This window comes from Myxocyprinus asiaticus, chromosome 39 (assembly GCF_019703515.2).
Source record: "Myxocyprinus asiaticus isolate MX2 ecotype Aquarium Trade chromosome 39, UBuf_Myxa_2, whole genome shotgun sequence".
NCBI lineage: Eukaryota > Metazoa > Chordata > Actinopteri > Cypriniformes > Catostomidae > Myxocyprinus > Myxocyprinus asiaticus.
In genome coordinates this window covers 16,559,891-16,573,674 of record NC_059382.1, presented here as the reverse complement: position 1 = coordinate 16,573,674, position 13,784 = coordinate 16,559,891, and the positions used below count along the sequence as shown (strand labels likewise).

Below are 13,784 nucleotides of genomic sequence, written 5' to 3'. Positions count from 1 at the left end.
ACACTTCTTATTCCAGAGAATATTTCTCAGGGTAAGTTTGTTTTTGAAAGTCAATTCCTATATAGGTACACACCTTAAAATCTTGGCTACAATAATAAATAAATAAATAAAATAAAAAAACACCACAGAACATTTTCACTGTTATTGCCTAGGGGGAAAAAAAGACACAATTAAACCCAAAAGGTCTACCTTTTGTGACAACACAGGGGATGTTAGACATTTAGCAGACACTTTTATCCAAAGCGACTTCTAAGTCTATACAGTAAATTCTCATAACAATAGAAGTAATAGTAATAATAATAATAACAATAACAATGAAGCCAAAGACAATTAGTGAAGCAAACATGTAAAATATAGCTAATGTGCAAAAATATCAAACCATTGTTTTGGCCTAAAACTGTTGTAGTTAATAAGTGTCATACATTTATAACATTTAAACTAAATGACAACTTGTCCTAATAAAAATGTGACAACTTACCCCGACTTGACATTTACCCTATTACTGTAGGTGACATGGCAGGGTATGAAATTAGCGGGTAATTTTGCTCGTCGTCTACCTGAAACTGTGTGGCAGGCGACCTTTAAAACTCCTAGGAGTGACAAATGACAAGAAACGCTGTTAGACACGAGTACGTGCGCTTGAAGAAGCACACTTGATCATATTTTAGAAAATAGACGAAAGAGAAGCCGTTGATGCGGGTGTCTGATTCGCTGTGTGTTTAGAGGTTTATTGGCACATTGGCCCTCACACGCATATGATGAGTTCTCACTATTTCTTCCCTGTTCATAATCTGGGAACAATTTGCAGGAATAGTGTTGTTTATGAGAATGCTGAATATGATCTCAGACCATTTCAGGATGCAAGGACATTGAGATGACAGATGAATTGTCATATGTGTCATAATTCAGTAGCAACAACCTCAAAAATGGTTCTTGAACAAGAAGTTTCTCTTCTGTGCTTGTCTACCCTGTAGCCTCCATTTGAATGTAAAATTCCCCAACTCTAGGACAGCTGTTAAATAGAACATCTGATTCACTCACGTTTTTCACCAGACCTCTTATTTTACATAGACTACTAATCACAATAAATATTTTGCAATATTGCAGCAGCTCCATGAAGCCCAGAACGTAAGCCAAAGGAGAGTTGTCAGATTTTAAAGATTCAATCTTTGGTGAAATAGCCAACGCTGTGTTTCCCAATAACGTTGCAACTTAAGCCTTTACGATCACCTTAACTGACGTCATTCGTTATTTTACAATGGAGTAACGCCTGTTTCCCAAACCAGCACGTAGATCGCTCATATAAAGTTGAATTTAAGTGCTTCGTTATGGGAGCTGTCCAGTCCAAAGGTGCTGATCACTTTGGCAAATATGTCCAAGTGTTTGCCTTCTCAAAATGAAAATCATGTGGAAATACTAACAAACATGGAAGTTGTTTGTAAACTTATCGAGGCACCGAAATTTATTAACAATTACAGAATTCAATTAAATAAATAATTAGGGCTTTGATAAGGCAGGGTTTCAGATGTTTGCTCAGCTTATAGAGATTAATAAAAGTGAAGCAATGAGTGCATGTAATGGGAATGTACCCGATGAGTATCACATCATAATAAGGGGATCTCATGTAGCCTGTGTTGTTTCTTTGGCTTGAAACTGAACAGATGCACAAAGAACAGGATTAAAATGACGGACATCAGTACTGAACTACTCAAAACATAATGAAGGGAATCTCTCATTGCACACTCACTCTAACCTCTTTTGATAAACGTATTTTATTTATTTATTTAGGCCTATTTATTTAAGTTTTAAACTGCAGGGTCACTTTACTCACATATGTCTTAAGAAATCTGTTTAATAAGATAATCTTTCTATTGCTAACACAGTTATGATTATCAAATAAGGACAATAAAATGTTATACTGTATTATGTTATTTGTAAATTTAGATTTAGGCCTATCTTTAGACCTAATTTAGACCAATCATGTTGCATGCGCAGACTGTGGAGACTGCCAGTTGATTTTAATGCGATTTTTTCACACTTTTTCATCCTCTAGAACAGTGTACAATGGCTTTCCAATGATCAAAATATATTAATATAATTTATTCAATGTCCCTTTGTCTCTGGTAAACTGTAAAAGATGTGAGAAAGGTACATTTAAATTGCACTTAATGGACTTAAGAATGGTTCAAAGCTGTCGTTAATTTACAAACGTTTTTACTTAGATAACGATGCTTTTGGGAAACACACCTTTCACACTAGCACTTTTAGTGTACACCTGAGTTCGAATGACGTCAAAGTTCGGTTCGTTTGGGTGGTGTGAACGCTGTTTTCCGAACTCAAGTGCGAAAAGTGCTAGTGTGAAAGCACTCTAATCTCTACGGTGCGTTTCCCAAAATCATATCATAACTGTTTGATAATCATAACTGTGATAGCAATAGAAATATCATCTTATTAAACAGATTTCTGTAGACATATGTGAGTAAAGTGACCCTGCAGTAACTACTTAAGTGCTACTAATGTTTTTCTTAGTCAGGGCCGTAACCACAATATATATTGAGGGTGACAAGTAATCAGATATGGCCAGATTGTCGTCCCTGTGTCGTACTGTGTGAACTTCTGTGTGAAATTGTTTTTTATCTTTAATACCAAAAATTTTACAATTTTGGGCCTTTATCGCATTTAAAGCCTTTATTCAAAAAATGATGGCATTCAGAGCCTTTACTATTTTAAAGAACCAAACAGGACCATTATATTTGTGACCTCAACACCTGTGAAATGAAAATGAAACTGTTATAAAGACACATGTACCTGTTCAATTATGTCATTTCCATATGAGTTGTCAATAGCAGGCTTCAGTGAACAACTTCCAATAGAACATTTAGTCCAACAGTGTACACATTTATGGACATTTTGACATATTCTCATATTTGCTTCATAAAGAATTATTATTTGTGTCCATTTTCCACTAAATTATGCGATATGATCCGCTGACATGCTGTAATTCTTTCATAAGATTTCCAATCCAAAGTTCATTTCTCTGTCTAAATATGGTCACAGTGGTTCCCAACCCTGTTCCTGGAGGCTCGCCAACACTGCACATTTTGTATATCTCCCTTATCTGACACACCCAGTTCAGGTCATGGAGTCTCTACTAACGAGCTGATGAGTTTAATAAGGTGTGTTTGATTAGGGAGATATCCAAAATGTGTAGTGTTTGGGGGGCCTCCAGGAATGGGGTTGGGAACCACTGGTCTACAGATAGATGAAGTTATGACATCATGCCAACCTCAGTGCTCACATGACAGGGACTTCCCCATCCCATCCCATAGTAGGATAAATTACGTATCAAGCATAAAACGAATCAGTTGACTGCTGAGACTTATTGTAAATAAACAGATGATTACAAAAATATATGTTTGTCTATTATTTCCATGTAGTCTCTGGTATTTGTATATGATTATTGACAGTTCTTTAGCTGTAATTTTTAATGCACGTTAACAGGTATATTTTTTGTATGACCATTTAATTATATTTAAGCTGCAGTCTCCACCCATTGGCTGGTGCTGTGTAGCGAACTGGTTCCGGCTGGGTCATTAAGATTCACGCCAGCCCAGAGAGTGGTTGTGGTGGGTGAGTGCTCCCCGGAAAAATAATTGAATTAATTTTATCTTATTTTTGGGGGGTTAAGATCGACATATATTTTGTTTTGTCATGTATGAAAGTGTATTATATGCTCTCTTCTCAAGCTACCATGTTTTATGTGTAGTAATGTTTGATTTAATGTTCATCCTCATTATACAACATGCGTGAGCATGATTATTGGGATTGACCACAGCTTTTCAATGTGTTTAAACAGGTACAGACTTTATATTTTAAATAATATGTGTAATTATTGTATACCTGTCCTATATTGTTCATACATAAAGATTAAGATTTGCACCAGCCGATAGAGTGGTTGTGGTGGAACATGTGTGAGCATGATTATTGGAACTGACCGCCGCTTTTCAATGTGTTTAAACAGAATTAATTCCACCAAAGGCATGAGATGGTGTCAATCGAATGCTTTATTCAACACAATGCAGAGACAACCCCATTACAATTGCATCAATATGACCTATTAAGGTACATTTCCAATAATAAATAATTGTTTTAAAAAATAATAATTATTATTGTTATTGTACATGTCATTTTGCAACTCTAAGTATTAGGTAAATGAGCGAATATTGACTCATAAAGGCTGAGGAAAGGGGCGCGCTTCATTATATTCATAATGAAATTAGGCACAAAATAGAGGTCCACCCAGTTTCACCAAGATCCACTCATTTGGAGATTTCTGGCCTCACCCCTGCTGTACACCATTACCCTAAATAACTGTTTGCAGAATATTCCACACTGAGACTAAGCAAAATACCACCCTATACACTGTTTTACAAACCATGATCAATGCTTCAGTGTTATTCTCACAGTCTACTTATTAAAGGAATAGTTCACTCAAAAATGAAAATTCTCTCATAATTTACACTCATGCCATTCCAGATGTGTATGACTATCTTTCTATTGCAGAACACAAACGACAGTTTTTAGAAAAATATCTCAGCTCTGTTGGTTCATTAATGCAAGTGATGACCTCTGAAGCTCCAAAAAGCACATAAATGCAGCATTCCATTCCACATAAATCAATCCAAATGACTCCAGTGGTTAAATACATGTCTTCAGAAGCAATGTGATAAGTGTGGGTGAGAAACAGATCAATATTTAAGTCCTTTTTTGCTATGAATTCTCCTCCATGCCCAGTGGGTGCAGTATGCACAAAGAATGTGAATCACCAAAAACAAAAGAAGAAGAGAGAGAAGAGCTATTAGGAGGGCTGGTGAAAGTGGACATTTATAGTAAAACAGAACTTACATATACAGTACTGTGCAGAAGTTTTAGGCACTTGTGAAAAATTTTACATAGTGAGGATGTCTTCAAAAATAATGAAATAAATAGTTTTCATTTATCACTTAATGTCATACAAAGTCTAGTAAACATAAAAAGCAAAATCAATATTTGGTGTGACCACCTTTGCCTTTAAAACATCACCAATTCTCCTAGGTACACCTGGACACAGTTTTTCTTGGTTGTTGGCAGATAGGATGTACCAAGCTTCTTGGAGAATTCACCACAGTTCTTCTATCTATTTCGGCTGTCTCAATTGCTTCTATCTCTATATGTAATCGCAGACTGACACAATGTTCTGTGGGGGGCTTTGTGGGGGCCATGACATCTGTTGAAGTGCTCCCTGTTCTTCTAATCTTCTGTTCTTCTATTCTAAACTTTTCTATTTGCAAAAGTAATGTTTGGGAGTCTAACATTTGTTTTTCCTACTGACACACTAAAGCTGAAGATATAAATAACCATCTTAAGACAAATGACTTTTGTGAAACATCTTATGTGCTTAAGACTTTTGTTGAGATGTATGGCAGTTTATACTAAACAAAATTTGGTGCCGGTCAACGTGTCCAGGAATGCTAAAGTTTACCAGACAAATTGGGAAAAATTCAGTCATCTCATCTTGGTGTTTACTTCGAGCTGTTACACGATGGATTATGCATAATATGCAATATAATAATGACACAATCGAGTCAATTGAACAATAAATGTTTGTTCATTATAGCTGCTTTGCCATTAAAAAAACAGTCTGGTGTCCTTCTACAGAAGACAGCAACACAAGGCTGTTTTAATGCTATTCTGAATTGAGAAGCGTCTTACTGCGAGCATGCAAGATGGGAATAATGCAGGATGTTTTTGCCATTGTGCAGGATACAACCCGCTGTAGTCGCAGACTAGAACTTTGCAAGATGTCGAGGAAGTTTAAACCTCTGTGGAAGCGAAGCCTTGTTATCATTGGGATGGCATCACGCTGTACACTTGTGGCATCAACTAAAGAGGTTGCTGATGCTTTGTGTTAATATTTTCAGCAGATATTGTGTCCAACAATTTTTTAATTTGTCGAACATTGGGACATTTTAACGGTAAAAAAACTGTATTTACCACAAACAGTGATTACTTTTATGCTGCCTTTATGTGGTTTTTGGAGCTACAAAGTATTCCTTTAATCAAATTTATAAAGAGTCTTTCATGACTCATCTCCATCTGTGCTCTCTCGCTTGGTGTGCCTGCCTGTGAATGGAGAGGGAAGTGCTAGCTTGAGTCACCAGTAGTCCTTCACAGTGAATGAATCAGTGGTGGAAGTGCTCCTGTGTTTCAGATGCATATACAAATCATAGCAAACACACCAGGGAGAAAGGGACAGAACTGTTGTGTCAGCTGTGTGATGAAAATGGTGTGCACTGAGCAGTTTTTCCTGTATGATCGATTAACATCTGTTCTGCTTTAATTAACATTAGGTTCCGGTATATTTATAAAAAAGTTATTTATTTTGCTTACTTTAAAAAAAATAATAATAATAATAATAATAATTATTAAACCTTTATTTTAAAAGGTAAGTCCCTTTTTCTCGAGAGAACTGACCAGAAGGGTAGCATAAAACATCACAACAATAAACATAAAAAACATAAAACAACAGACAGATATGACAAAAACAAATGTGTTGTGAAGGACATGTATTATTCAATGTATATTGAATAAAAAAGTTTACTCGTGCAAATAACCTAAAAATGTGTTTCATTTGGTAACATATAAATTAAATGATTTTATTAAAGTCAAAAATAATTATTTTACAGCACTGAGTAAACCTGAATACATTAGATTACACCAACAAAACTAATTTAAAGGGTAATATCAGTAGCAACTGCAGGCAACAACTTTTTAGTGTAGAAAAAGCTTTTTAAGCTAACAACTAAACATATTTACTTTTTTCGTGTAGACTGGATGTCAATTTACTAACTAAACTAAATAAAAGGACAACATTTCTTCACGTCTTTAACTTAAGTCCTAAAACCATTTAGAAACACTTTTAATTTCACTCCCCATTGCAAAATTATTTGAATGTGTTTAATATTCATTTTTAATTTTGAAGAACAATACACTTGGTAGTACAGTTCAGCAGCTCTATATAATGTATCAGCAAGGTTGCATTCAAGGTCTATACAATCAGAGACAGAAGAGAGAGAGAGAAAAGAGAGAGACAGATAGACAGTGTGAGCAAGAGAGCGAGCGAAACACAATTAACATACCATAAACAACAGACTAAACCAAAAATATGCTAATGTTAGATTATTTTTGAGAGAGAGAAAGCAACAATCCAGAAGTGGATTGAGAGCCACATCAAGGCAGTTGGAGCGCCTCATCCGCGCGAGAGGAGAAACACCTTTCCCACTCTGTCGCGCGACTCTCCAACCGCACACTCATTACGCTCGATTTGTGAAGGTTTAACACTAACGTTTGATTATTCCTGGTCTTGAAGCCCGAAATATACGGACGAAATGCTTTCAAGAGGTTGGATTGTTGGAAATTTTGAATGGAGGCAGCGGGACACCTCCCCATAGTTCGGCGCAGAGTGTCTCTAATAACCAAGAGTGCTGGAGAGACCGACGCAGACAAGAGTTCTTGCGCCTCGGATTGAGAACCATCTGCTCAATGTACCCGACATCTCAGTTTTAGAGGAATACCCGAATTTCAAACGCGTCAAATTAGGCAATAACAGTGTTAAAAGCATTTCGGATAACATACCGTTCTGCTTATTCCGTGATGGGTCGCTGAGCTGAACTACACCACCAGGTGCCTCTAATCCATTTCCGAAAGTCTGAATGGATAGCACCAATTAATTCTGCAGAATGTGTTTTCCTTTTAGACTGCTCTCAGTTGCATCTATTGAAATATTTGCTCTGGACCGCACAGGATGAAAAGGGACATCGACATTGCAATAAATGATCCCAACTGAAATTCAGCAAGAAGTCTCTCTGCTAAAGGAGTTCTGCACGACGCATCTGGCTACACCATACATTTAGGTATTCTAAAAAGGTATTCTTAAATCAGACAACATTTGATAGAGTACTTGGCATCTTATTGACAGTGTGAAGTCACGCTCGAGCTGGAATACAAGAATAAATGAGCCTGAGAGGACAGAGAGAGAATTAACAATATCTCAACATGTTTAAACGGGGTAAGTGCAATTTACAACTTCTGTCCCTGCTGTTGTTAGATAAACATACGTTTTTTTTATTTTTATTTTTATATTTTTTTTAGAATGACTATCTGTCTGTCTGTCTATCTATCTGTCTATCTATCTATCTATATATATAATTATTATTATTATTATTATTATTATTATTTTATTTTTTTATTTATTTTTTTTTTAAGTGGATTTTTATGAGAATTAAGCATCTCGTATCGAAACGAACTCCTGCTGGATTGAAATTTATTTATTTATTTGCGGAGGCTACGTATATTTTTATTTCAGCTGTTTTAGATGAAAAATGGCATATATGAAGAAAAAGATGCTTGTTGTAGCCTACTATTTGCGTTTTGGAAGTTTATGTAAAGGGTTATAAAGTTCTCATAGCTCTCACCCATGACCATTTTCTCAGAATCATGTGTGTTTGGCCGCTGGGCTCTGCATGAAGTAGTCACGTGTAAAATATTAATTATTTCGCGAAATATTCTTTTAAGATGCTAGTAGCGCGTGCCGCACTGCAGTTCATCGTCGGTTTTTCAGTACTGTGCTGTGTGCTTGGCTTCAATATATTTCCCTTGGTGGGTTAAACGGGTTCGTCTCCGACAGTCTGAGCTCTTTATAGAGAGGGGTTTATGGTCAAATAACTATGAAGTCTAAACAGTGAACAAGTCAGTATAGGAGATGGACTGGTTAGTGCTGCTGTCAGTGAGAGACAGCAGAATGACCTGGCTGGGAGATCACAGAAAATACTTGTCAGCTTCCACTAGATAAAACCATATGTGTGAACATATAGTGAAATATGATATACTGTCCAGTGTTTAAACTAGGACATTTCACTTGCCTCCTTTACTACACTTTTGCATGGCTATAGTACAGATAGGTTTAGCTTTGGGGTTTCTGACTGCTGTAGTCGTGTACCAAAACATTTCCAGTCAGTCTGGAAAGGGAATTTCCTCGGAGGAGGCCCAAAGCTTAATGCAGAGACAATTGTTATTTCAATAAACTTGGCATAGGAACAAAACGCACCTATCAAACCTTTCCCCGGCGCACTAAAGACCCTTATGAACGCCTGTGGTGCAGTCGACGATCAAAGGGGGTTGGTTTTTGAATGTTCAAAAATGATTTTCAACTCATTTCTAAGTAGGTACCTCAAGGTAAGTCCCCATAATTGCAATTGTCACTATCTTTTTGGGGACATTTGGCCCCACACATTTTGGGACACATACACCACACATGTTTTTTTCCAGACAGCACATGTAGGCTATGTCTCTGAGATGTCTGTTTAGATCTCTTATCATCTGGAAAGCATTGCATTTTAATTAACATCTGCTAAACATCTGATTTACAAGCATTCTAAATCATAGACGTCTCAAAGACATCTGCTGAATGTCTTATTGACATCTGAGAGGAAACATCTTATAGGTGTATTGCAGATGAGCAAGTAACCTAAAAAATACGTCTTGGCACACGTGCACACACGCACATCAAATAGACATCTTGGTGATTTAGGCTACGTGTGCTATCAGGGTGTTGCTATCATGATGGGGACGTTCTGTTGACTTGTTCAAAGTGTAACTTTGAACGATTTTGGGAACCGTTAAAATGTCAAGTTTTCTTAACATGAGTAGAACGTTATTTAAGCGTTAGCAGCATAACATTTCTGAAAATGTGAAAACTTTGTGAAAAATTAATTTGCCAACTCCTTTATCAGTTTTTCGCTATCAGAATATTTTTTTTTTTTTTTTTTTTAAAGAAATATAGTTTAAAGGATTTACAACGAACAATGTTGCACTAAGAACATTTTCTCCTAACCTTAGTGTATACTAATAACATCAAAAGGATGTTCCATCAACTTGTTTGTTCCTAACCTTTACATAATGTTAGCCAAAGTTGTTGGAATTTTCTCTGTCAGGTAGGTATATTTTCTATTGCCTACCACTACCACTACCCCTAATCCTAACCCTAACAGAAACCTGTTTTACTATCCTTGTGGGAAACAGTAATCCATTTGGTCCCCAACAATGTAGGCAAAATCATACTCACTGCACTGTATGTTCTGTTATGATCATATTTTCAAAATTAAAATAAGATCTTAAAATTGGCATCAACAAAATGGATACCACAAGAGTGACAACAGCATAATGTCTTTATGCCTATTGTAGTGCCAGCCTGTCATTTTTTGTGTTACGTGCATTGTGCTCACCAGTTAGGGCAAATACTGGATGTCTTCAGAGGCTTGTTTGGTTTCTTTATGACGTACATGCACTTTGTATGTATGTATGCACCTGTTTTGGGTATGTTTTTTGTTTTGGGTTTGATGTTTATTATTTGGTTTGGATTTTTTATATATATAAATATATAATTATGATAATTTTTTTTTTTAAAAGTCAGATGAGTTGCATTTAGTGTAATGAGGTTTCTTTGCTCTGTCAGGTATTAATTGACATTTGAAATTGCGAAAAAAAAATTCTGCAGTGGTTTGCTGTCGTGTCTATAACACAAATAAGGATGAGACAAAAAGAGAGAACACTGAATATGAAGCGATGCACTGGTGTGAGATTTTACACAAACATCTGGCAAAACTGGTATCTGGAGCTGGTTCCTGGCTCACCTTGAGCTGTGTGCCAGGCTGTGTAGAGCTGAGCTGTCTCGGTAGCACCTGGTTTTTGTACATGTTCAGCAAGTGAATGTCAGATTCTCAAGGAAGTGTGAGAGGGTATGGGTCCTTTTTCCTGAAATTGCTTCCTCGATTTCTCCCAGAGGTTTTTGTCTCCATTTTTGTAATACGAAGGTGCTACTACTTTTCCCACCCATCTTTTTGTCTGCTTCATATTCTCTGTCTCTCTCTCTCTCTCTCTCTCTCTCTCTCTCTCTCTCTCTCTCTCTCTGGATCTCCAGCTTGCACTTTACAATCACTGACAGTTAGTTAAATTGAATCAGGTATATATGATGCTACATGGGATATTCAGATTTCAGATTCTTATCTGAAAGCAGTGCTTCAGACTATAATTGGTTTGTTGTGCTGAGTTGTCAGTATAGAGAACAGCCTGCTTTTTCAAATTCAGCCTGAAAACATAACAAAGCTCTCGTTGTCAGGCCCAGAAATCCAACTCGATCTACATCCAGTGACAAATATATTCTACGCCTGAGTGGATTCGCTTAATTTGAAATTGTTATCGCTCATTCTTTCACTTGTTCAACTCAAGACAAACGAAAAATTAGAACGCACATAACCCAGTCCTGGAAGCAAAACAGAAAGATTTTTCCCACAAAACTTACAGAGTGAAATTAGGGAAATAACAACTCTTTTGTGGATCAACACACTCTCACGGCGAAATCGTCAGGATTCGTACGACTTTTCTAAATTTGGTTAATTCGTTTGATATCGTGTGACTGCACTCGTTTGAATTCCTACGACTTTCATTACAGCTAATGACATCGCTGGACATCATTTCCATCTAATATGACAATTACTTGCTTCTGTCACACACAACAGCTTCCTATCATGTTTACACAATCTACTGATTGGTTAAGTTTAGATAAGGGGTTTGGGTAAGGGAATTATATTAATTTATTAATTATATTAAGTATGTTCTTAGCGCCTCGTGCGCGGAACTCATGCTTACTTCCGCATTAGACATCTGGGAATTTCCACTTGATGAAGTCATAGAAGTTTATGTGAACAACATCGTGTGAGACCATACGAAATAGCCAACTCGTAAATTATGTACGACTTTTCATGAGATCTGGTTGGAAGTGATCCTAGACAGTTCTAGGCAGATGGATGAAAGAGGAGAGCAGCAGTCTGTAAGTAAAAGAGGTAACACCTGTGGCCTGACACCACTCTCCTTTACAGCTGCTCATGTTCCTCATCTCTGAGACCCTCAATCATCACTATCAATCCCCTATATCACTACAAACCTACAGACAACTTAAACAGCCTGCACCTGCTTAGTACTGTTCTACCACTTAGTATTTTTAAGACTGATAGCCCTTTGAAAAAAAGTCAATCAGTATTACAAGCACTGTTGATTTGTATTAAATGTTTAAAAGTATTACTTTGGGCCACAAGCAGCACTAAATTGTTTTTGGTGAAAAATAATGAAGGTTTCGAAACAGAATTTCCAAACACATATACTTGCCTTTCCATCAGGCCCCCATCTTCCATTATTCAGTTAACAGGTAGTTTTATCACACACTTGTTCCATTAATGGAGCTAAATATTGACATGTCGGATTGCTCAAGCAAACAGAGTTATGATTTGAAATCACCTCTAAACTACTCAGGGCTGTCCCCTTAGGATGGACCTGGAGCCACAGTGTGTATAGTCTTCGGGAAGGTCAACCTATGAATGGTGTTCTAATAATTGTCTGAGACAACATGTTTTTGACATTAATCTGGGATAGGAGAAAGTATTTTAAAAGTATGGAAAAAATATATTTTAGCTTTAAATTCTACACATTTGCCACAGTTAGGGCTGTTTATGATAGTGTATTGTTCACCCTCATGTTATTCCAATTTTGACATACTATACTATGACTTTCTTCAGAGGAACATGGAAAGTTAGGTAGAATGTTAGCCTCAGTCATTATTCTGTTTTGTTGTAAAAAAGATGCCATGAAAGTGAATGGTGACTGAGGGTAACATTCGGCCTAACATCATCTTTTGTGTTTCATCAACATCAGGCTGTGCAACGAAGTTTCATTTTTTGGTGAACAATCCCTTTCACTTCACACTTCACAAACTCACATAGTTTCACCTCGAGCATCATTCTGTCATGGCAATTTTTTTACTTGCAACATTAAGAGAGTAATATAAAATCAAACATATTTTTCTTTGACTAATCAGTGAAATTAAGTAGACTGACGTGAACTTAATTGAAGTCTTGATAACTGTGAAATTATACCTGTGCCATATATATTATAAATATTCTTAACTCACAAGCACATAAAACATGTAATAAAGTTTTTTATTGGCTAAAGATATTATTTGATCAAACTTGTCTGTAGTGAAAGAAAATATTTATATATATGTGCATATATACAGTATATAACTAACAGACTAAATTATAGACTTTTTTAATTTGAGCTCAATGTAATTCAGCAGGTTCATGTATTAAAAGACAGAGCATTGCCTCTGATCACATCACCGGAGTTCAATTACCACACAGCTATGGAACATGCCTCAGACCTCTCTGCATGCCAAGCAGCTCATTTCCTGAAGAACATTCACTGAATGACAAAGGATGAACACAGAGGCCAACGAACGGCATCTCTCGCCACCCCACCCTGTCTCATGGGAGGGGAATTCTTATCATTCCAGCTTTCGGTAATTATAAGTAATTATTAGCACAGGAAGTGGTATTTTAATGAGTGTCGTTCTCCGCTTATGCCCTTATTTCCCTTGCACCTGGTGACTAGAGTTCAAACTAGGCACATGATGCAAGTTGGTCTGGACAAGGATGGATGCTTTATTCACATTTAATCAGCTTCCACGTAGAGAAATGAACCCAGTCTTCTGTTTTTCTTCTCCATAATGCTGAATTCTTTTTAAAGGCTTTAGTTACGTCACAACCATGAATCTAAATGCCAGCTGGTTGCAGATGGTATTAAAGGGAGTGGCATTCTCATTCTATGAACATTTGATTGGACAAAAATCTGTGTAG

At 36.6% G+C, this 13,784-nt stretch overlaps 1 protein-coding gene across 1 annotated transcript in view; it reads left to right on the top strand.

Annotated features, from left to right (window-relative positions):
• Nucleotides 1-7,691: 7,691 nt before the first annotated feature.
• Nucleotides 7,692-13,784, top strand: part of LOC127430274 (reticulon-4 receptor-like 1) — a 283,240-nt gene continuing 277,147 nt past the window's right edge. Inside the window, exon 1 of the mRNA XM_051679976.1 lies at nt 7,692-8,107. Within this exon, the coding sequence (XP_051535936.1) occupies nt 8,095-8,107 (13 nt within the window). The 5' untranslated portion in view covers nt 7,692-8,094. The remainder of the gene's footprint in view (nt 8,108-13,784) is intronic.